This window comes from Harmonia axyridis, chromosome 6 (genome assembly GCF_914767665.1).
Source record: "Harmonia axyridis chromosome 6, icHarAxyr1.1, whole genome shotgun sequence".
NCBI classification, from domain to species: Eukaryota; Metazoa; Arthropoda; class Insecta; order Coleoptera; family Coccinellidae; genus Harmonia; species Harmonia axyridis.
This window is the reverse complement of record NC_059506.1, coordinates 3,746,200-3,768,755: the sequence shown is the minus strand read 5'-3', so window position 1 is coordinate 3,768,755 and position 22,556 is coordinate 3,746,200. Positions and strand designations below refer to the sequence as shown.

The following is a 22,556-nucleotide window of genomic DNA, read 5'->3' as shown; positions in this document are numbered from 1 at the left end:
GGTTTATTTGAAGTTTGTTGATCAACTTTAATTTTGAAACATCCTGTGGAATAATTTTGTTGTCAAATTACCAATTTTATCAAGAACTATTCCTTTTCAACATTTTATTTTTTGGTTCGTGGTCTTAAACGCACAAGTTTATTTTCAAGATAGAAATGAACTTGTCATCAACAATTTATATGAAATTTTCATCAAGATGCTATACGTAAATTTATTGACATTATGAACCGACATATTATGCAGGTAGTCAGAAGACTTAGAGGTGGTAATACAAATCAGGTTGAATTATATGTAAAAAGTGCGTTTCTTCAGGTTTTTCAAGTTACAGTAGAATTGATTTATTTTGAAGTCTAATATTTAATTTTAAATCAATAAGTTAACATAAATCAAATTTGCAACAATTGCTTATCATTCTAACTGAACAATATATTGTTGCCTTTTCATTGCTAGGCTCATAAACTGTGCTGTTATTATGGCATAAGGAGACTCGTCAAAAAATAACATATCTTAAAATTGGGTAAACTGTAGATTGGAGTTCATTCGTCTTTCAAAAATGAGCTGATGAATGGTTCTTAATGTTTTATAATTAGGAATTAGCAACATACTTCCTATTGACTCTGTTTAATAACTAATGAGCCAGCATTTAACGAATCAGTGAATTTGCTAGTTGAAATCAATTATTTTATCTAAAGTTAACTGAAAAAAAATTGAAAATTGAATTGAAAATAAAAACTTTGAAAGCTCAAATTTGGACAAACATCAACTTGTTGTGTTTATTTGCTTGTGATGTTATTTACGCGTCAATTTCATCATGTGCGAAAAGAAATTCAACACCAAGTATGACGTGGGCACCTGACGTTTCAAGAACAAATTTTTACAGCTCGATATGGTTACGAGTTACCCACCACATCATTCAATCATCAACTCATTCAGAGGAGAAAAACCACACTTGAGCGGCTGTGAGCCCGAAACAAAACGTTAACATCATCTTTAGAAAAATTCAAACAACAATGACGTCATTTTTATTTCAATTCCATGGTCAATCGCCTATACCAATAAGAGGTTTCATTTTGATATTAAAAAGAAACAAGTATATTTTAGATAAAGCAACGGATGTTCTTTAGGATCAACGGCAACTAAAATTTTTGACTTCTAATTTCAACTCGAACAATTTGAAAAATATTCTTGAAAAATTTATGTTTTTATACATTACAAAATGAAGCTTGTTTTGAGGTTGATAATTTTATCTAAAGTTCACTGAAAAAATTTTGAGAACTGAACTAAATATAAAAAACTCTCAAAATTGACCAAATATCAACTTGTTGCGTTTTTTGCTTGTGAGATACACAAGCCCGTTTTAAATTCACACTGAATATCTTTGATCATGTGCGAAAAGAAATTCAACACCAAGTATGACGTGGGCACCTGACGTATCAAGAACAAATTTTTACAGCTCGATATGGTTACGAGTTACCCACCACATCATTCAATCATCAACTCATTCAGAGGAGAAAAAACACTCTTCGGAGAGCAGCTGAGCCCGAAACAAAACGTTAACATGACCTCTAGAAAAATTCAAACAACAATGACGTCATTCTTATTTCAATTCCATGGTCAATCGCCAATACCATGGCTAGTTCGTTGCAAGAAAACCGACACACGTCGAAGTCGAACGAGAGTGCGTCGGTCTGTGGACGCGTTCGCAAAAATATTATTTCAAACGTCTGTTTTCAGACGCGCGAACAACCGCGGTTTTCCAGGCTTTCCACGATTCGCCAGCGGAAAATCAAAGTTTTATTTTTGTGTGTTATTTGTGCGTTTTGCTGATCTCGCGACGAGTGTTTTGATAAGGTGAGTTTTATTTATAGCTGATGTGATTTGCGAGTGACCTTTCACCTACAATGCGCATATTTGTCTATCGCCGAGTTTGGCAAGGCGATTTTAATTGATTTGGTCGAGTTGTTGAACGTGTTATCAGGTAGCGCGTTTCGCACACTGGTCCATAACTGGATTTAATATTATGTTGTTGGAACACGTGTACGTGTCGAAAATATGCGAATAAACTTGGTGCCAGTGATCTTAATTTCTTCTGAAGAAATTTGACGTTTGAAAATCTTATGAAAGGCTGAAAATGTAAATAATAATAATAATAATAAATTTCTTTATCTGCAGAAGTATGACATAACAGATAAATGTTCAAAGAAAATATAACACTAAAAAAAAATAACGTCTGCAAACCGGAGCTTAAGGCAGTAAAAACTGATTAATTGAGCTCCAAATTCACACAAACTGTTTGCCCACAAGAAAAAAAAAAAGTTCCCTCATAATTCCATGCACTAAATAAAAAAAACAAGATGAAAATATAATCATGCATAAGAATCCCTAGAATTGCCTGAATTGCTGAAAGGTTCGAACCCAAATTTGTTTTTTCGAATGAAACTCATAACTTTACAAGGTGTCTTCTTTTAAAAGGGCCAACCTTAGTTTAGTCTATTGAATTATTTCGATTCGACAGATAAATTCATGATTTCCAATTGAATTTTCTTAAATTTTCAATCATAAAGAGCTTCAAGATAGAACGAATTAAGGTTTGGAATATTTCAACTTTTCGTTATTATCTTGTTCGACATGAAATGCCATTCGAAAGCACACTAAATCTTTCCGTGAAAAAAACATGTTCATAATAATTAATTTTTCATCGATAGAACCATTGGAAAAATATAACTCGATTTTGTTTACTTCCGAAACGTCATGATATTCATCTTATTACCACCCCCGCATTGAGAATTTTTGGCACGCAGAATTTCTTATCTTGAAGTGAATTTAATGCCGTTTCAAGATATGTGGTCAAATTTGATGTAACTACGAGGATAAATGAAATATCATTGATTTTTATGAAATATTTCGTGAAATCAAGAAATGTTAAATTGAAGGATAACCATCAACATTTCGACTATGTTTTATATGACATTTTTGTTGCAAATAACTTGTATGGTCTTCCTTCGAAGTTTTTCCTTTTAAAAATAGGGATCCTGCAACTATGCAGGATCCAATCTGTGTACTTACACAGAGTGGTTGCCCATAGCCTAGTCTTGAATTCAGATCATCCAGGACTCCCAGAAAAGTATTTTGTTGGGTATTCTAGTTGCTAGTTTCAGAGAAACAGGGTGATTAATGAAAATTGGCATGAATTTCTAATATCCATAACCTGTAAATCAGCAGTCCTATTTTGTTTAAATTTATGGGTTCGTTCACTACATACAACCCTTCAAAATGTTCTATGTAAAATTAATATTTTCAGGGCTGTACTTCGATTATTGAGTTTTTTCCTTCGAAATCGATAATTTTTTTCCCGTTTCAGAGAAATATGGTTATTGTCATGAAAGAATAATATTTCAGTGTAATGAATTCAAAATTTTTTGCATGACACACTCTTTTCGGAATAGTAGCACTGCGTAGGTGTTGGAGGTTTTCAGAATGAAGAAAAGTTGAACAAATAGCTATAAAATTCAAAATCTAAGCTGAAAACATCGAATATTAACAAGAAACAATTAGAAACAAGACATTTCGAAAATATACATGAAACATGAATTCTGAAAATTAAATTCATTACACTGAATTATATATTTTTTTATGATTATAATGACGTTCCTCTAAACGGTCAAAAAATGATGATTTCAAAGTCTAAAGACAAAATCTCAATAATTCAAGTTCTGCCCTGGAAATATTCAAATCACATAAAACATTTCGAAGGGTTGTATGAAGTGAACAAAACAATCTTTGAACAAAATTGGACTGCTGATCTTCAAGTTATGAATATCAGAAATAAATTTTCATTAATCACCCTGTATCTCCGAAACTAACAGTCTTATAGGATATACAAAAAGCTAGTTTTCTGAAAGGCTCCTTGATTATGTTACATGTTAGTGTTACACCAAGTACCTATATCTATACAAATCATGTAAGAAATTGCTGTGAAAATCTAGAGATGCTAGATTTATAGTTTTCAAATTCTCAATTCAGGACAATCAAGTCAGAATTACAAGCGAATATCCCTCATATTTCCCGAAAAAATTTCATAGAATTTCAATTTCCTTCTTTGTATTGTTTCAAAATGAATTTCTAAAATACAAAAAAAACAATTTTTGTTGGAAATTTTTTTTTGCTGGAGATCCATAAAACCTTTAAATGAATGTAATGAAGGGTTTTCCAATGGAATTTTGCAATTCAATATTAATAAAAAATTAATAATATTTTGAGAGAAATTAATGTTCATTTCATTGTAAAGAGGAAAGTATTTAACGATAGAAAACGATATTAGCCAAATAGTCGCTACGGCTATGGTTGCAGCACCATAGCGTTTTCATGAAATTTTCCATCACCAATTTGCACATGCTGCCCTGTGTTCGATTACTTCACGAATTCCATCTCAACGGTCTTGAATCGATGTATAGTATTGACATTGACCTTATCTTTCATGAAAATGTCTAAAGGTGTTGCATCACAAGACTTCGGTGATCAGTTCTTCGAGAAATAACACAGCCAGGAAGCTTTTCTTGCAAAATTGCTATTGTTTCATTGCTTATGTGGCACGTAGAGCAGTCTTGTTGATAGTAAACATCGTCCACATCAATATCTTCCAATCAATTCTGACCATAAAAAATTATAAGTCATATCTAGGTAGCTCAATTCATTCACCTTGACATGTCTAATCACACTAGTCTGTCTAAACTAATTTGTTCATTGTATTTGTAGTTATTTTTTTACAATTGTTTCAATCAATAATTGCTTTTATTTTGTAGAATGTCATAATTTTGGAAAGATTTTCGAAAAATATTCATCTTTTTTGATTTTTCCAATTGATCACTTGGTTATGTTAATACCACATAATTATTTCCTTACTATTGTTTCAATCAATAATTGCTTTTATTTTGTAAACTGTTTGAATTTCAGAAAGAATTTTGAAAAATATTTCTCTTATTTGATTTTTTCAATTGATTACTTGATTGTATTTTTTGTTTTAAGAATAAATCACTGTATGTTTTTGACTTTGTAGTATCTGCAATAAGTGAGATTATATTTCGAACGATTTGAACTTGGTTTGTTACCAAATTTCGAGTTTTTCAAATACCAACTTGTTTATTAGGTTCGCATGTCCTAGTTCGTATAGATATGGCAATAAAGACCCAAGAAAATATTCGAATGAAGAAGTAAGACTTACTCCCAATTAATTATTTTTCAGTACATGTTTTTTAATCGAATCATTATATGCACCACATTCCTACGATTTCTCAACATTGATAACTCAAGATATTTATAAACAAGTTCCTGCCGTGTTTTATAGATTAATGGAGCTCAATCCAACTCTTTGCAATGTACTTTGTAATCAAATTGACCCGTTAAGACAGAAGTTCACATAATAGCTATAATTACGATTTCATGGTTTATTGAATAATTTGTTGACAATTTCTAATGCGCCTACTCATCAGAGTTCAGTGCAACATCATATTACAACGTTTTCGATGAAAATTTTTGCTTGGATAATGTCTAAGTGAACGATTCGTTTCATCAATCAACAGAGTATGTAATTAACGAACGTTTGCTAAAATTTGGTGTTGACCCATATCATGCCATTAATTGGTATAAATTGAACGGTATGGAAACCTTAATAACCTAGATATCGATGCATACTCACTACTTAGCTATACCCATAGGGTACTTATACAATATTCGTAAGTAATTGCACAAGTGCATCAAAATTACCGATAATTTTGCATGACAGCGTGTTGTCATAAAAACTGCATGAGTTCATTTTCATTTTTGGAGAAAGAGCCCGACACCGAAGGTGGAGGGCTCTTTCTCCAAAAATGAAAATGACCGAATGCAGTTTTTCAAAGAAAACACGCTGGAATGCGAAATTATCCGGTCATTTTGATGCACGAGTGTAATTCGGGGGAATATTTCCCGAATAAACTGTTGCATTACTTGTCAAACTGATTTAGAATTAAATTGCCATAGATTCGAACTGTGTAAGATACATAGAAACTATGCATCTATGAACAGAACAATTATCGCAGTGCAGTTTCGCTTCCTACAATGCAATTATCGCTGTAATTTTCGATAATTGTTCTCCATATACATCGAATTTTTGACAGGAGGGAAATATTCGCAAAAATTCGTTCTGATATAGTGAAGGGTTTTCCATTAATTTTGATTAAAAAAAGTAAACTTTGGGAAAAATCGATTGATGTTTTTTTTCATTGTGAAGTGAAACGTATGCTATTAACGATGGAAAATTATACAGGGTGTTTAATTGGGAAACGGAAATACTTCACAGGTGCATAGGTGGCACCAAAGCGGTTCTGGAGATACCCCATTTATTGGGTCTTACTGTCTTCGTAGTCGAGATACAGGGTGTTTTATGAATTTTGCTGTTTCTTTCTGAGGCCATATCAAACGAACCACCCGGTATATTTTCTTCATATTTGGCGAATATGTTCCTGATCGAGAGCCCAAACGTATCATTTAATAACCGCCTTGAAAATCCAGGTTCGGGTTAACAAAAAATTATGAATCGTTTGAATCCTCGAAACAACACCCTGTACATCGGAATTTTGAAAATTTGTTTTAATATTCGGAAACACCACTAAAAACGAAACTGAGACCTGTACTTCAAATTTTCGCGCAGACAGTTTTACTGCACAAATTTCCAACGTAAAAGTGAAGTTTTTGAGAACTTGGATACCTGAAAGTGGTTTGAAGTGATTTTTAACAATGAATTATCAAAAATATTGAATCCATAATTATTTCAACATTATCGTCAACATTACAATAGCAATATTTCCAATTGTTTTTGAACGACACACACCGTTTTGATTCTTCACATCTCCAACTTACTTACTACAAGTACTTTAGTTATGCGAACTGTGACTGCGAAATTTTCTCCATTTTGTAGGGGATTTAACAATTTCAATGTGTTTTTAAAGAGTGTACATTTCCATTTTTAGTAATGGCGAAGTTTTACTTGTCAAATGTCAAAAGATAACTCCTTCAAAAGGTTCACCGGCCCAGATGAATGAAAACTTTTATTGAAAAACCCTGTATAAACTTAACGATATGAAACCCATAATAATATCGATATAGATGCATATTGACTAGTTCGCTATATCCAATCGTTTCATGCTGTTTCTACTTTTATATAGTATTGTCAACGATATGTCTTGATATTTTATTTGTCGATAACAAATGCCATATCAATATAATTTCAACAATTCCTTTTCCGACATCAACAGGGTTACAGGGTATCCCAAATTTGATGCTCACTCAACGTATTTTGAGAACTGAAAGACTCAGAAAGAAATCTTCAAAGATCAAAAATCTTCAAGGATCCCCAATTTCTTTTTTCAAAATAATAAGATATCAGATTATAGATCATAGATATCTTGATTCGTTCTCGAGTTAAAGGGCGTTTCTGAAAATTATGTTTCAAATATTTCGCTACATATTGGTTTCTGTTCAAAATAGTCGAAAAATTCTAAAACTAACCAACGAGTCGTTATGACAAATAAAATTGAAACCAATTCAAATAATGCATTTTTTTCATTACATCCAAACCTTTCAGTTCCTTTTTTTCTATGTACCATTATGGAATTCCAATTATGTATATCTATATTCTCTTCTCTTGGTATTACGCATTTCACTTAAAATGCACAAATTCCATGCATATAGGATCTAGTAGTTTTCTTGAAAGATGAATGAATTTTTCAAATTGTCTCTATAATGATTCTACCCCGACCAGGTCCAATTGGCTACAATTTTGAATCAGTGGAAAAAGTCAAAAATTTCTCAAACATTTCTGCTAATTCTGAACTTTTTAGGTAATTGTATTGTTTCTAATATTTTTTTTTTGTTTTAATTCATTAATAGATATTTAAATGACGGCGATACTTCGCTCAAATCGAATTATTTTTTCCACATTTCATTTATCTGATATTGTTATTCAACCACGTCGATTTAGGCGAAAAAATAAACTCTAATATCATAACTACAATAATTCAAAAGTATTAAAAATATCGATCGTGAATATTCTAGTTTATCAGAGTTGTGTACCATAAAATTATTTTTAGGTATACATAATTCTTGAAATAGGGTCAAGTATAGCAAGCAGAATTATAGGTTAATAATAAAATTTTAATCTGAGGTTTACGAATACGATATTAAAGGTCATATTATGATGTTTCATCGAATATTGTGCAAACCCACACTATGCCTTCGGAAGTAATAAAGAACAAATTTACATACTGCTGTTCCTACTCAGAACAGCTATTATAGGTAGAGAATGTAGAGATGAGTCATGTCATATCAGGATATTTCACAAAATAATTATTTTTAATAACATTGATCCCACCATACTTATTGCAGGTACTTTAATCCTACATATTAATTCGGAAAATTTCCACTTTGAATCATTGAGAGTTTAAATGCAACAAAATTCATTATTGGATTTAATCACAATTTTATATTTCTGATCATTAAACTGAAAGTGTTATTGCATTCATTGCATAAAATCAATGAAAGTACATTTGTCTTTCACAAATCACAACAAAATACTTTCGTCTAATAATTATTTATATGTTAACGCTGTATTTGGAAGGAAAATGATTTCAATTTCGAATCAATTCAGAATGTTATATGTACCTATTATAAGATTATAAAATTTCGCTTGATTGTTTCTGTCAGTATACGTGACGAAAATTCATTATGGATTTCAGTTTCAATTCAGTTTTCCTTTGATTAAATTTTCTACTTTCGATCAATCCAGGATGAATTTCTAACGAGTGTTTTTTTTTTCGAGGTATATAACTTTAAGTTGGCATTACTGTTCAAGATGACGACCGATTTGACAGCTGTCAAGTGATTTATTCTCAGTTTGGTTTGGCATATCATCATGAATAGACTCACGCCTGAACAACGCTTGCAAATAGAGCAATTTTATTTCGAAAATAATGTTTCTGTGCGGAATATGTATCGCGCACTACGTCCATTTTATTTTGTTTAGCGATGAAGCGCACTTCTGGTTGAATGGCTACGTCAACAAACAAAACTGCCGCGTTTGGAGTGAGCTAATCCTCAAGTGTATATCGAAACACCGTTACATCCAGAAAGACTGATTGTTTGGTGCGCTTTATGGGCAGTTGGAATCATTGGTCCGTACTTCTTCAAAAACGATGATGGCCAGAACTTTACAGTCAATGGTGATCGGTATAGAGCCATGATTACTAACTTTTTCATTCCTGAATTGAGCAACCATGATGTCCAGGAGCTGTGGTTCCAACAAGACGGCGCAACATGTCACACAGCTCGTGCCACAATCGATTTATTGGAAAACACGTTTGGTAACCGCCTAATTTCACGTTTTGGATTTGTGAATTGGCCTCCAAGATCTTGTGATTTAACACCGCTAGACTACTTTCTGTGGGGCTATGTAAAGTCATTGGTCTATGCGGATAAGCCACAACCCTTGACCATTTGGAAGACAACAGTGTTATTGCCGATATACGGCCACAAATGTTGGGAAAAGTAATTGGACGTCCAGATTGGACTACATCCGAGCCAGCCGTGGAGGTCATATGCCTGAAATCATATTCAAAATGTTATGTCACAAGATTATCTTGCGGATAAATAAAATTCATGTCAATCAAATAATCCATCGTTGTTTTATTGCAATTTAAAGTTCTATAGCTCTAAAAAAAAACTCCCTTTATCAACTAATGACCAGAGCCATCGAAACTATTTTTGTTGCAATTTTGTGATCGAAAAATTGTGTGCACTCGAAGTTATCACATTCAAAATTTCTGGAAGGTTACTGTCTTCTTTATGAAATTTTATTTCACTGTATATTTCAAGTTGGCATAAGCTTGGTTTTTCGATTAAGAACTATACAGAATGGCACAAATAAAAGAGTACATTAGGCCAATTGAAAAGATGGCGGTGCTAGTATTAAATCCATATTATTTTCATTTAGAACCAAACTTCAAACTATGCGTGTCAAAATTTAACAGTAGTCCGACCATTAGTTTGTGAGATATTGCGTTGTGAGTGTAGCTTCTTTTGTTATTTGAAGAAAGAAGACAAAAAAATTTCGTGGGCTGATAAAATATTGCCTTTTGAAGTTGAAGCAAAATCTTGGATTGATGAAGAGTTTACGGGGTCTGTACCAGGAAAATCAAACATCATTGATTGGTATGCTAAGTTTAAACATGGTGAAATGAGCACCAAAGACGGCGAACGCAGCGGACGCCCAAAAGAGGCTGTCACTACGAAAAAATCAAAAGAGTTCACAAAATAATTTTGAATGGCCGTAAAATGAAGTGAGCGAGATAGCAGACATTGTGAAAATATCATCGGAACGTGTACATCATATCATTCACGAATATTTGTACATGAGAAAGCAACATGGGTGCCGTGCGAGCTCACAATCGATCAAAAACAACAACGTGTTAATGATTCTTAGCATTGTTTGAAGCTGTTTAAGCCCAATAAACCTGAATTTTTGCGTCGATATGATACAATGGATGAAACATGGCTCCATCAATTCACTCCGGTGTCCAATCGACAGTCATCTGAGAGGATTGCACACGATAAACCAAATCCAAAGCGTGGAAAAACACAACAGTCAGCTGGCAAGGTTATGGCATCAATTTTCTGGGATGCGCAAGGTATAATATTCATTGATTATCTCCAAAAGGGCCAGACCATCAACAGCGATTATTATGTAGTGTTATTGGATCGTTTGAGGATGAAATCGTTAAAACGGCCCCATTTAAGGAAAAAAAAGTGCAGTTTCTTCAAGACAATTCGCCGTCTCTCAAATCAATGAAAACAATGGCAAAATTGCATAAATAGGGCTTCCAATTGCTTCTGCATCCACCGTATTCAGACCTCAAAAGAATGCTCGCTGGAAAGAAATTTAGCGCCGATGAAGAAGTAATCGCCGAAACTGAGGCCTATTTTGAAGCGAAGACAAATCGTACCACAAAAATGATATCGAAAAGTTGAAAGATCGATATAATCGCTGTATCGCCCTCGACAGCAACTATGTTGAATAATAAAATTGAATTAAGCCAAAAAAATGTGTTTGACTATGGTAGACCGGGGACTTTTAAATTGGCCCGTTAGGCAAATATTTTCGTAGGCATGGATTCTAATCGTTCGTTTTAGTGTGAAAAACTACTTGGGTGCAAGGTCGAATTTCTCAACGAATCCTAATTATTGAGTGTTGCAATTGTTTATCATTTGATTCTAGGCGGTAAGTAACTAGATCAACATTCTGGAGCGCAAAGATATGATCAAAGGAGCAATAATTTGAACGTGTACCTAATGTAAATTAATTCAAGTTTTAGAATTTCTTTTTTATCAACAAAATTGGATATTGAGATAACATTGTGTAAGCGCACTATTTCGAAAGAATTTCAAGTTCATTTTCAGCCACTGAATGTTCTAGAATTGTTTCAGATTACATATTTATATGAATTTAGGTACTAAAACACAAAAGAGGACTATTAACTTCAATAAAGACACAGAAAATAATTTGTTGCGTTTAAGCAAGTATAATTTCTAGAATTTGAGGTATTAATTCAAAAAACGCAGTTCTCATTCTTCTTTCATAATTTCAAAACTATTTCTGTTCACTAACAACTAACGATAGATGCTTATTTCATTCTGAAGAGAAAGATATGCCATTAATGATGTAAAACAATGTAAGCCACTCACCAGCATGGCTATGTTGCTTTACCATATTCTTTTTTGTCATACTTTTGCGGCTGTATGTCCTCGAAAACTTCATCGAATTCCATCTTCAAGGTCTTGAATCAATAGTGCAGCATTGGCTTCCACGTGGTCCCAAAGAAAAAAGTCTACAGGGGTTAAATCACAAGATCTCGGTGGCTAATTTTTATCACCTCTTGGGGAAATAACAAGGCCAGAATACTTTTCTTGCAAAATTGGGATTGTTTCGTTACTTGTGTGCCACCTAGCGATGTCTTGTTAAAAATGAACGTTGTCTACATCAAAATCTTCTAATTCCGTCATAAGAATCATTTGTCATGTCCTAATTCCCCTCAAATCGACGAGGAAACGACAAACGGGCTGCAGCAGCAATATTTTTTAGCAATACACACAGTTTTGATGCTTCACATCTTCAACTTGTTTCAACTATTATTATATAGTCGGTCGAAAAGGTGCTTTACGACGACCCAAATGTGTTTTAGTTTTGTGAGCTGTGATTAGAACATTTTCACCATTTTTGTAGTAAATTTTGACAATTTCAATACTTTGAAGCTCAGAGTAATAAAAATAAATAAATTCAATAAGCAAATTTTTTCCCCAACATGCACATTCAAATTTGACTTGAGGTGCGCGGAAATGAAAACATATCAGTGATACGATATTTCACTCAATTCGCGAGTTTCTCCACAAAGAATGCACTTCTTATGTCCCATAGTGATTCAACGTTTCATAATAACTCAAAATATATTGAAATGAATACCTAAATATATCAGAAATTCAGACAACAAACTTCAAGCGCGCCAAACAACGTGAAACAACCATTGACACCAGGAGAGCAAAAGTTGCCAAACCTTGGATTTCAGCAGGTATAAATATTCTGTTTATTATAAATTTGACTATTAGGAAAAATATCGGATTCCAAATATTAAAATTTGCATATTAAATCGGGAATCACTCTAATAAATATATTTCATTCAATATAATATACATACATTCATATTGATATAGTAAATTGTGGATGTGAAAATATATCACAATTCGACAACGTAATCTGACCATGTTTGGGACATGTGAAAATGGCGTCTACTTCCTCTATCTATGTTCATTACTCTATGCTTCGTAGTAATGGAGTAGTTTTTAATTGTCAAATGTCCAAAGATGACAGCTTCAAAAGTGACAGCTGCCCAGATAGCGGCCTATTCAAAATGAAACCTTGTATTGAAAAACCCGTAATTCAATTGCAACAAATGCAGGTTGCAATTAAGCAGAAAACCCACTAAACGCTTAGTAATTAATTTCTAATTTTTTTTTTTTTTGAGTTAATTTCACCACTAAAGGTTTTCCATGATAATTCTCAACAAAAGTTGGCAGTATGGAATAAATACCTACCCTATTTCGCTAGATGATTTCTAATAAGAAACCTTTGAGCTTATCCGATTGAAAAAATTCAAAACAGCAGTGACCCAATGAAACAAGCTTGACCTCAATCGATCCAATATGTATGCCAACCGGAAATTGTATAAGGTGCTGCACCCATCTTCCCATTTTTAAACTCAACCTTCTAAGGATGAGGAACGACGTAAGACGTCGAAAGCGGTCGCACGAAATAGGTCTCGACATTGTTATCACCTTCCTGTTACGATCTATTTCAGCGGATTGATTAATTGCAGTGGCGGCACTGTGGGATGGGCGATAGGAAGTTGAGGTGATAAATGGAAAAAATTAGATTGGATTTAGGAGAAATGAAATTTCGATATTAGGAATTTTGTTATTGATGTTACGTCAAAAAAAAGAAACTTATTTGGGTGTAAAAATATTAATTAAATTAGGTACTTATTGACATGAGTTTTTTGACATCGTTTTGTAATACTCAATTCAGTCCTCTGATAATTCTGAAATCAAAAATATCATAATTATTACTCAATTAACCTATACCTTCAAACTATGAAAAATATGCAATTACCTAAAACTTTGCACATAATACATTTCATCACCTCTTTGGAATAATTTTTCCTTTATATCAACCAATGAGAAAAAAATAATAAAACGAATAGCATGAAGCATATAAAAATAATAAATGCATGCTTGATAGGTCCGATTTTCCCATTATTTTCATTTTTTTTATATATTTTTCGTTGAGTGGTTGTCTACTCTGTCTTCCGATTTTATCAAATTTCAACACACGTCAATTGTCAACATGATATAATTTCTCGTAATTCTGGTGGTGTTAAATCGATTTCATCAGACATAATTCAAGAATTCAATGCGTAGGTAATTCTAAATTATTTCAAAATTCCAAAATAAGGTATGATTCAAATTCAAATTTCGTCACACCAAAATACAATACAAAAGTCACAAGGATGTATAAACTGAATTTTTATTATTTTTTTTTAACTGCATTCTTTAATCACCATAATTATTGTTGTTGGTATCAAAATAAGAAAAAATTAATAAAATGAAAAAATAATTGTCGATCTGCTGAGCATACAAGTGGTAACACAGTGAAGAAATTCGAAGACACTAGGATTTGTTACTGAGGTTTCAAATCCGTACATTACCGCAATGCACACTTGATCGAAAATATTGCCATTGTAAGTGAAAGTGTTGAGGAAGATCCAGATTTATCCATTCCTCGGCGCGAACAACATTCAGGCCTGTCTTACGGCACGATATTGCGTATTTTGCATCTGGTTTGACATATCTATCCTTATAAGGTTCAGTTGAGACAAAAACTAAGGCCAGCTCATGGAATGCGTAGAACACATACCGATTGGGTGCTTGAACAACAACGGTTGGATGATGATTTTTCCCATCGAATTTTCTTCAACTACGAAACAGATTTTTCATTCGTTGATTAGGTATACTATCAAAATTGTCGCATATGGAGCAGTGAAAATCCTCATGTGACTCCTGAGAGACCATACAGTCAATGTATGGAAGAGGTCGGTTGGATTATTTGACCCGTTGTCACTAAAACCGTGAAATCTTTTTGCTATAGCCAAATGTTTACCAATATTTTCGGCCTGAAATTAATGAGAAGAGATGTGTCCAGCAAGATGATGCAACAAGCTCTCCAGGACGTATAATTCTCGTTTGGATGATGTGAATTGGCAATCTATTTTCTTGTGATTAATCGCCTTTAGAATTTTTTTTGGGAAGATCGTGTTTATGCCGATCATCCTTACTATTTCTCACTATCGAAGATCTGAAAATCAACATCTGTCAATTTATTGATGAGATATTGGCCGGAATGTGCTGGCGAATCATCTAATATTACATCACAAGATCAAATTCTGTAAGACCAGGGACCACGCGAAGGTTATTCAAATTCCACACATAACGACATGATCTAAACATTATTTTTAACCCGTAACTGGTATGGTACAGTTTCTGGAACCTCTTTGGAAAGATGGGGTCAGCCAGACCCCAACCTCAATTCCTTAAAATATATGTTTTCACATTAACTTATTGCGTTCTTAAAAGATTCTTAATCAAGTTTGAATCATAATTGAACCGATAGTGTGAAAAAAATGGACAACACTCTCATATAATTAATAATTTAATTCAAAAAACATAAACATTGCTAATGAAAGAACGTGAAAAAGAGAAAATTAAATATGATTTCCCCTAAATTTTTAACATAAAGTATACTCTCCAATATTACTGAAGAGCCGAAAGGACTGACATTTCTGTGATATGTACTAGAAAACTACAAGCGTTCTTCTAAGCAATCTTCGCAGACGGTTCGCGCACAGGTGCCACATACTGGAAGATGCCAAACACCACATGATACCTTTGTTTGTTTTGTTTTGCTTACATGGACCCTTGGCACACCTCTTTTCTAATTGATGAGATATTATTCCTTCAGCTTCCGGAACGTCCCTTCCAGAATAGAAAGAATGTTCTGTTTCAGACTCCTAGGAAGGCGCTTATTTTCTCATTCTTTCCATGTGAGGAAGAACAAATTGCCTGGCCAGAGATTTAATGTACTTATATCTCGAAACTTGCGGATTATTAGGAAGAGAAGAGAAAATGATGGAAGCATTCACTGAGGAAACCTACAGAATTTCATAGAATACCGTCATTGGCCATCGTCTGGAACGCCCTTTGCACCCGTAGACAGTACATTTTTTATCCAACGCATCAATTCCGCCCTTGGTTTTGGCTTCTTTGCCTCATTTACATTGGCTTTTCTATCTTTGGAGACATGCGATGCTAATGTCATTTTGTTGGTATATCCGAACAACGAAGTCTGTACACTTCGCTTTCTCGACGGTAAAAATCATCATCGACGGAAATCACTTTCCAGAGCATCCAAATTTTTTGGTGCCCATTCTTCAAACTGTGGATCACCTGTTTTCTTCGTTTTCATGATAACTCGCCATTGCAACTTCCAAAATCAGACAACTTCTAGCACAAAATAATTACACTATTGGTAAGGTGGGGTCTGACATACCCCAAGCGAAGAAAAACTATCAACAGAATCGTGCTTACTAAAAATATAGGCAGATGTGTAACACTGTATTGCAGAACACATTGACTGAAAGGTGCAGGGACAGATAGCGCCATCGATCAAAAAAGATTTGAGCTATAGAGAAAAATAAATGCGCTAGGGTCTGGTAGACCCCACCTTACGAGTTACGGGTATGAATATTTGATATTCTGAATAAAACTGTGTTTTATTTACGTATACTTTCGGAAAAATGAAAATGGATAACACTTTATTCGATTTTAATATCCAATGATTCTTCACAAACTCAAAACAAATTATTTAGTACCCGATTCGGAATACGAAAATTAGGGATGTTTGGTTATTAATATTTGGTTGCATAATCGCGAAAAGTCCATTTGAATTTTGTCAGATTTAAGTCCGTCAATTTCAAATGTTTCAAAATTTTGTTTTTGAATGTAAATATATACAGGGTGTCCGAGAAAATGTGGGAAATCTCTCTGATTCAGATAAAACATGAAAAATAAGATGACAAGTTCCCATCATTTTTTTCCTAGCGGCCCTCCCACGGAGATACGGCATCTTAAATGACGTCAGGCAGTATTTTAAGAGGTCCCTACTACTGTTCATGTCAAATGATGATAACTTGTCATCTTATTTTTTTATGTTTTATCTGAATCCGAGAGATTTCCCATATTTTCCCGGACACCCTGTATACCTGATTCACTCCCTCCTAACTGAAATCGACAGGCGATTAACTTTCAGGTTACTTTTGCCGAAATGGCTTGGCATTTCCGATCTTAAGCCACGCCATTCTCCCAAAGTGCTCGTAAACTCCAACAAATTTAAACAGAACTGGGCCAAGTTCGTTCAGTCGACATTTTCAATGTCCATTAGGTGTTTATATTATATGAATCATCAGAATAACTCGGCGGCCAGACTAAAAATAAAAGACATATGGACGTGATTTACGTGATTTATAGGTTGATGGCCTGTCTTATGAACAAATGAAATAAGATGTTGATTTAGATCAATACTCAGAGTACTGTACAGAGCGTTCTTTTTTGGACACCTTTGAATTGTAAAGGGTGTCTTTTTACAGCTATAGAACTTTAAATTGCAATAAAACAACGATGGATTATTCGATTGACATGAATTTTATTAATCCGCAAGATAATCTTGTGGCATTACATTATAAATATGATTTCTGGCATATGACCGCCACGGTTGGCTCGGATGTAGTCCAATCTGGACGTCCAATTTTCGATGACTTTTTCCAACATTTGTGGCCGTATATCGGCAATAACACGGCGAATGTTGTCTTCCAAATGGTCAAGGGTTTGTGGCTTATCCGCATAGACCAATGACCCCACATAGCCCCACAGAAAGTAGTATAGCGGTGTTAAATCACAAGATCTTGGAGGCCAATTCACAGGTCCAAAACGTGAAATTAGGCGGTCACCAAACGTGTCTTTCAATAAATCGATTGTGGCACGAGCTGTGTGACATGTTGCGCCGTCTTGTTGGAATCACAGCTCCTGGACATCATGGTTGTTCAATTCAGGAATGAAAATGTTAGTAATCATGGCTCTATACCGATCACCATTGACTGTAACGTTCTGGCCATCATCGTTTTTGAAGAAGTACGGACCAATGATTCCACCAGCCCATAAAACGCACCAAACAGTCAGTTCTTCTGGATGTAACTGTGTTTCGACATACACTTGAGAATTAGCTCCACTCCAAATGCGGCAGTTTTTTTTGTTGACGTAGCCATTCAACCAGAAGTGCGCTTCATCGCTAAACAAAATAAAATGGACGTAGTGTGCGATACGTATTCCACACAGAACCATTATTTTCGAAATAAAATTGCACTATTTGCAAGCGTTGATCAGGCGTGAGTCTATTCATGATGAATTGCCAAACCAAACTGAGAAAAAAACCACTTGACAGCTGTTAAATCGGTCGCCATCTTGAACAGTAATGCCAACTTAAAGTTATATATCTCGAAAAAACCACCCGTTATTTCTGCAATCTCGGGCGCGCCTAGACTAAATAAGGGGATTCCTCGAGCGTCGAGAGACTGAAACATTCTCCAGTGTAACTTTATTAGTAGTTTTCTCACATTTCTGTAAAATCTATTGGTAGATTTTGGTAGTTTCAGAAATCTTCAAGCTGGAGTCACATTGAAAACATAGGTTTGAAAAACCATTAAAATTGATTAATGTTTTTTAAGGTTTACCTTCCTCTTTACAATGAAATGAATAATAATATCTATCGATTTCTCTTCAAATAATATACTGTTTTAATTCCCGTAAAAATGGGTCCTCTTATTGGTAAACCCTTAGTCAGAATAACCAGATTATATATATATTAATGATAAATTTCCCATAGATAGCGTTATCTGGACGATAGAAAATTTAAGAAGAATATTCGAAAAGAAATACCGAATATTTTCGTTAGCTTATTCGATATAAGTAGTTGAGATTTTGAAAAATATTTTAGGTAAAATTTGATGAAAATTTCTCTGTTTACTGATTTATAATTCCATTTGCAGGTTGATAATCCTACATCAAAATGAGTTGTTTGAAAAGGGACTCATTTTGTTTCTGCGGATCACTTAGGACCGGAACTCTAGTTGCTGGTGTTGCAGGAATTGTAAGTTTTCAGATTTTTATAGTTAAATTAGGTATACAATTATGAAAGAGAATCTCATTATTCATATGTTCATATCATGTGCATCTTTCAACATAGAATTTTTGTTTCAATGGCTAAGTTGTCGAGACACGATAATTTAAATGGAAAAATATATTAATATTTCATAATAATGCATCAAACATACTGCTTGAAATCTTCAGAGTTCAAAACTGGTAAATTTGTTATCGGATATTCATGAGTGGTAAAAATTCCAACATTGTCAAAATTGTCATAGCATTTTCTTTGAACAAAATACAAAACCTTGAAACTTTTTATTTTGGTGATATTATGATTCTAGACATATTACTTTCCACTGAAAATATCACTATATGGTCATGGTTTCACTTTTGTAAAATTCTGAGACTAAATTCTATCAATGTGAAAACAATAAATCCACTGAATACCTCATTGAAGATATAAAATAAAACTAATTACTTAAGTATTTATGATTGTTAATCTAATTTAAGTTTTAAGTTTAATTATACAAAATATTTTTCAGATACTGGCCATTGCAGGAATAGTTGTTCTTTTATGCGTTAATGTGATATTCAAAACTATAGTTTTTGACTGGCTTCCGAAATCAGTTGGTAAGTATTTTTCACAAAAATGCATAAATAATTTCTATTATAATTTGATCTTATTTATACCTTCGCAATGGATAGGTACTTGAGGAATTTTTGTAGTGCTCGTTTCATATTTTTCTAGAATACTTCGATAATAATAAGAATAACAAACTTTATTACCGAACAAATGACATGGTGTTTATGCAAAATATCAAATACAATTACAAAAGAATAAATTTGAAGAAAAAAATCTTCAATTCTACAAAATTACAAAATCTTCAAAAAAATCTTCAATTCTGTAACAATATTTCTCCAAAGGAAGTTTTTAAGCTTTTTCTTAAATACAATAGTATTTTTGGAGTTTTTAATTTCTTCATTCAAGTTTTTCGAAATTTTCGATATTTTCATCTTCTGTTTTTGTCTCTCTATTTCGAGAACTTCTTTTCGATTTATATTCGTAGAATTGCTTAAAATCTTCTACGCTGTTAGAAAAATATAAGAGCACGCCAGCAAAATACCATTTCAATAACTTACGAATTTTATTTTTTTTTTCAGTTGACATCATAATAATCATCAATTTCTGCATGACAATTGTAATTTCTATCGTACTGATGATTGGAGCTGTTAAGGTAGGTTTTTTTGGATTTTTGGAACATAAAAAAATTAATAGAAATATCACAATATATCTCAATTTTCGCAGTTAATACTGCAATCTCCATTTGAATACATCATTGTATGTGATATAACCTGATTTTACCTGGATTTGAGAGATTAAGTTTCATTATTCAAAAAAAGTGTGATTAAAAAAATGGCACTTATATTTTAACGTACATTATAACGTTACGTTTTAGTTACTTGCTCTATAAACTCTTCTTAAGTTTTAACCACGGACAATAACCTACTGGACAAAAATCATAGATTAAACTAGACCATAGAAAAATCGTGTATGAAAATAATTTTCTTGATTGAAAATAACTTTTTTTTTTTTATATCAAACAAAGTATGCTGCGAATATCTTCAAACTATCACACGTTAATCAATAGACTAATTTAATTTATTTTTCAGAGGAATATGTACCTGATGATACCCTGGGTTGTGCTAGGAATTATGCTTGCTTTTGGAATTTTAGTTTCCGTCCTTTACACTGGTATATCATTTTTAGTTGATGGTGACCATTTCAATGGTTGGCTATGGTTAATATTAGGAACACTTTCTTTCAGTAAGTATAAAGGTTTTGATATGCTTATCTAGATTTATATTCTTAGACATTTCTTCCGAATCTGAAAACTTGAACGAGTTGAAGAGTTTTTGTCTTGTTTGTTAGCTGATAAACAAGCCTGATGAAATTAACTTAAGACTTTATAAAGGGTGTTTTTTTTAGAGCTATAGAAGTTTAAATTGCAATAAAACAACGATGGATTATTCGATTGACATGAATTTTATTTATCCGCAAGATAATCTTGTGGCATTACATTTTGAATATTGTTTCTGGCATATGACTGCCAGGGCTGGCTCGGATGTAATCCAATCTGGATGTCCAATTTTCAATGACTTTTTCCAACATTTGTGGCCGTATATCGTCAATAACACAGCGAATGTTGTCTTCCAAATGGTCAAGGGTTTGTGGCTTATCCGCATAGACCAATGACTTTACATAGCCCCAGAGAAAGTAGTCTAGCGGTGTTAAATCACAAGATCTTGGAGGCCAATTCACAGGCCCAAAACGTGAAATTAGGCGGTCACCAAACGTGTCTTTCAATAAATCGATTGTGGCACGAGCTGTGTGACTTGTTGCGCCGTCTTGTTGGAACCACAGCTCCTGGACATCATGGTTGTTCAATTCAGGAATGAAAATGTTAGTAATTCATGGCTCTATACCGATCACCATTGACTGTAACGTTCTGGCCATCATCGTTTTTGAAAAAGTACGGACCAATGATTCCACCAGCCCATAAAGCGTACCAAACAGTCAGTTTTTCTGGATGTAACGGTGTTTCGACATACACTTGAGGATTAATTTCACTCCAAATGCGGCAGTTTTGTTTGTTGACGTAGCCATTCAACCAGAAGTACGCTTCATCGCTAAACAAAATAAAATAGACGTAGTGCGCGATACGTATTCCGCACAGAACCATTATTTTCTAAATAAAATTGCACTATTTGCAAGCGTTGTTCAGGCATGAGTCTATTCATGATGAATTTCCAAACCAAACTGAGAATAAATCACTCGACAGCTGTTAAATCAGTCGCCATCTTGAACAGTAATGCCAACTTAATGATATACCTCGAAAAAAACACCCTATATTTTCAGCTTAGAGATTCAAAGGCTTTAAAGCTCTATTATTTTTTCTTTCTCTTCCTCAAACAGAAATAGTTTTATTGCATTCATTCTATACCTTATTTTGAATAAAGAGATTTGGAATATTTATGAGTCGACATTTCGATGGGTCTTTCACATAGAAGTTCATTTATGTACTTCATGCCCCTATTATAATATTTCATAAAATAATCGGTACAATTTTGCCATCAATTTTGCAAATACTTCATCAAATTCTAAACCCTAATCATTCTAGTATGATCATTCTTCTTTTCTTCATTCAATTAATAAAAAGGTTAACAATATTATTTTGGACTAGAGAAAATATATCGAAAATAATAAACCAATAATACATTCAACAAGCATTAACAAATCCTTTCATTTTGGAGAATGAATAATTTACAACTTGATTCAATATGAATATTCAGCATACAGATGCTTATTTTCTAGCAAACTTTTGCCAGATAGTCCAGTTTGTAGTGTCTATCCTCTTCAGTTATTCATGTCAAATTTATATTTCAGTTGTCTACCTTTATATGTGGATGATCGTATACAGTTACTTCTGCATCATCAAGGAGGAAACCGATAGAGGACAGTACATGAAGGATCCTTTCAGAAGAAGATACTGACTGTCATAAGCCTGATTATCTAGATTTTAGTAATTCACCTCATTTTTTTACTGTGTTTAACTGATATTAAAATTCCGATATATCCCCTCACTTCCATTAAATCTTCATTCATA

The 22,556-nt window shown here is 33.4% G+C and overlaps 1 protein-coding gene across 1 annotated transcript; it reads left to right on the top strand.

Moving 5' to 3' along the window:
• The first annotated feature begins 1,639 nt into the window (after positions 1–1,639).
• LOC123682752 lies at positions 1,640–22,446 on the top strand. Its single transcript, XM_045621519.1, has 6 exons — positions 1,640–1,851; positions 18,795–18,895; positions 19,434–19,521; positions 20,053–20,126; positions 20,563–20,716; positions 22,337–22,446. Exons 2-6 carry the CDS (start codon positions 18,815–18,817, stop codon positions 22,441–22,443), a joined length of 504 nt encoding a protein of 167 aa, XP_045477475.1. The 5' UTR covers positions 1,640–1,851; positions 18,795–18,814; the 3' UTR covers positions 22,444–22,446.
• The last annotated feature ends 110 nt before the right edge of the window (positions 22,447–22,556 follow it).

What these genes read in the sequence shown, in the direction of transcription:
- LOC123682752 (XM_045621519.1), top strand. Translation starts at nt 18,815, where the DNA reads ATGAGTTGTTTGAAAAGGGACTCATTTTGTTTCTGCGGATCACTTAGG. An exon ending in TTGCTGGTGTTGCAGGAATT is followed by an intron (nt 18,896 to 19,433) that starts GTAAGTTTTCAG and finishes AATATTTTTCAG; the next exon opens with ATACTGGCCATTGCAGGAAT. An exon ending in CTGGCTTCCGAAATCAGTTG is followed by an intron (nt 19,522 to 20,052) that starts GTAAGTATTTTT and finishes TTTTTTTTTCAG; the next exon opens with TTGACATCATAATAATCATC.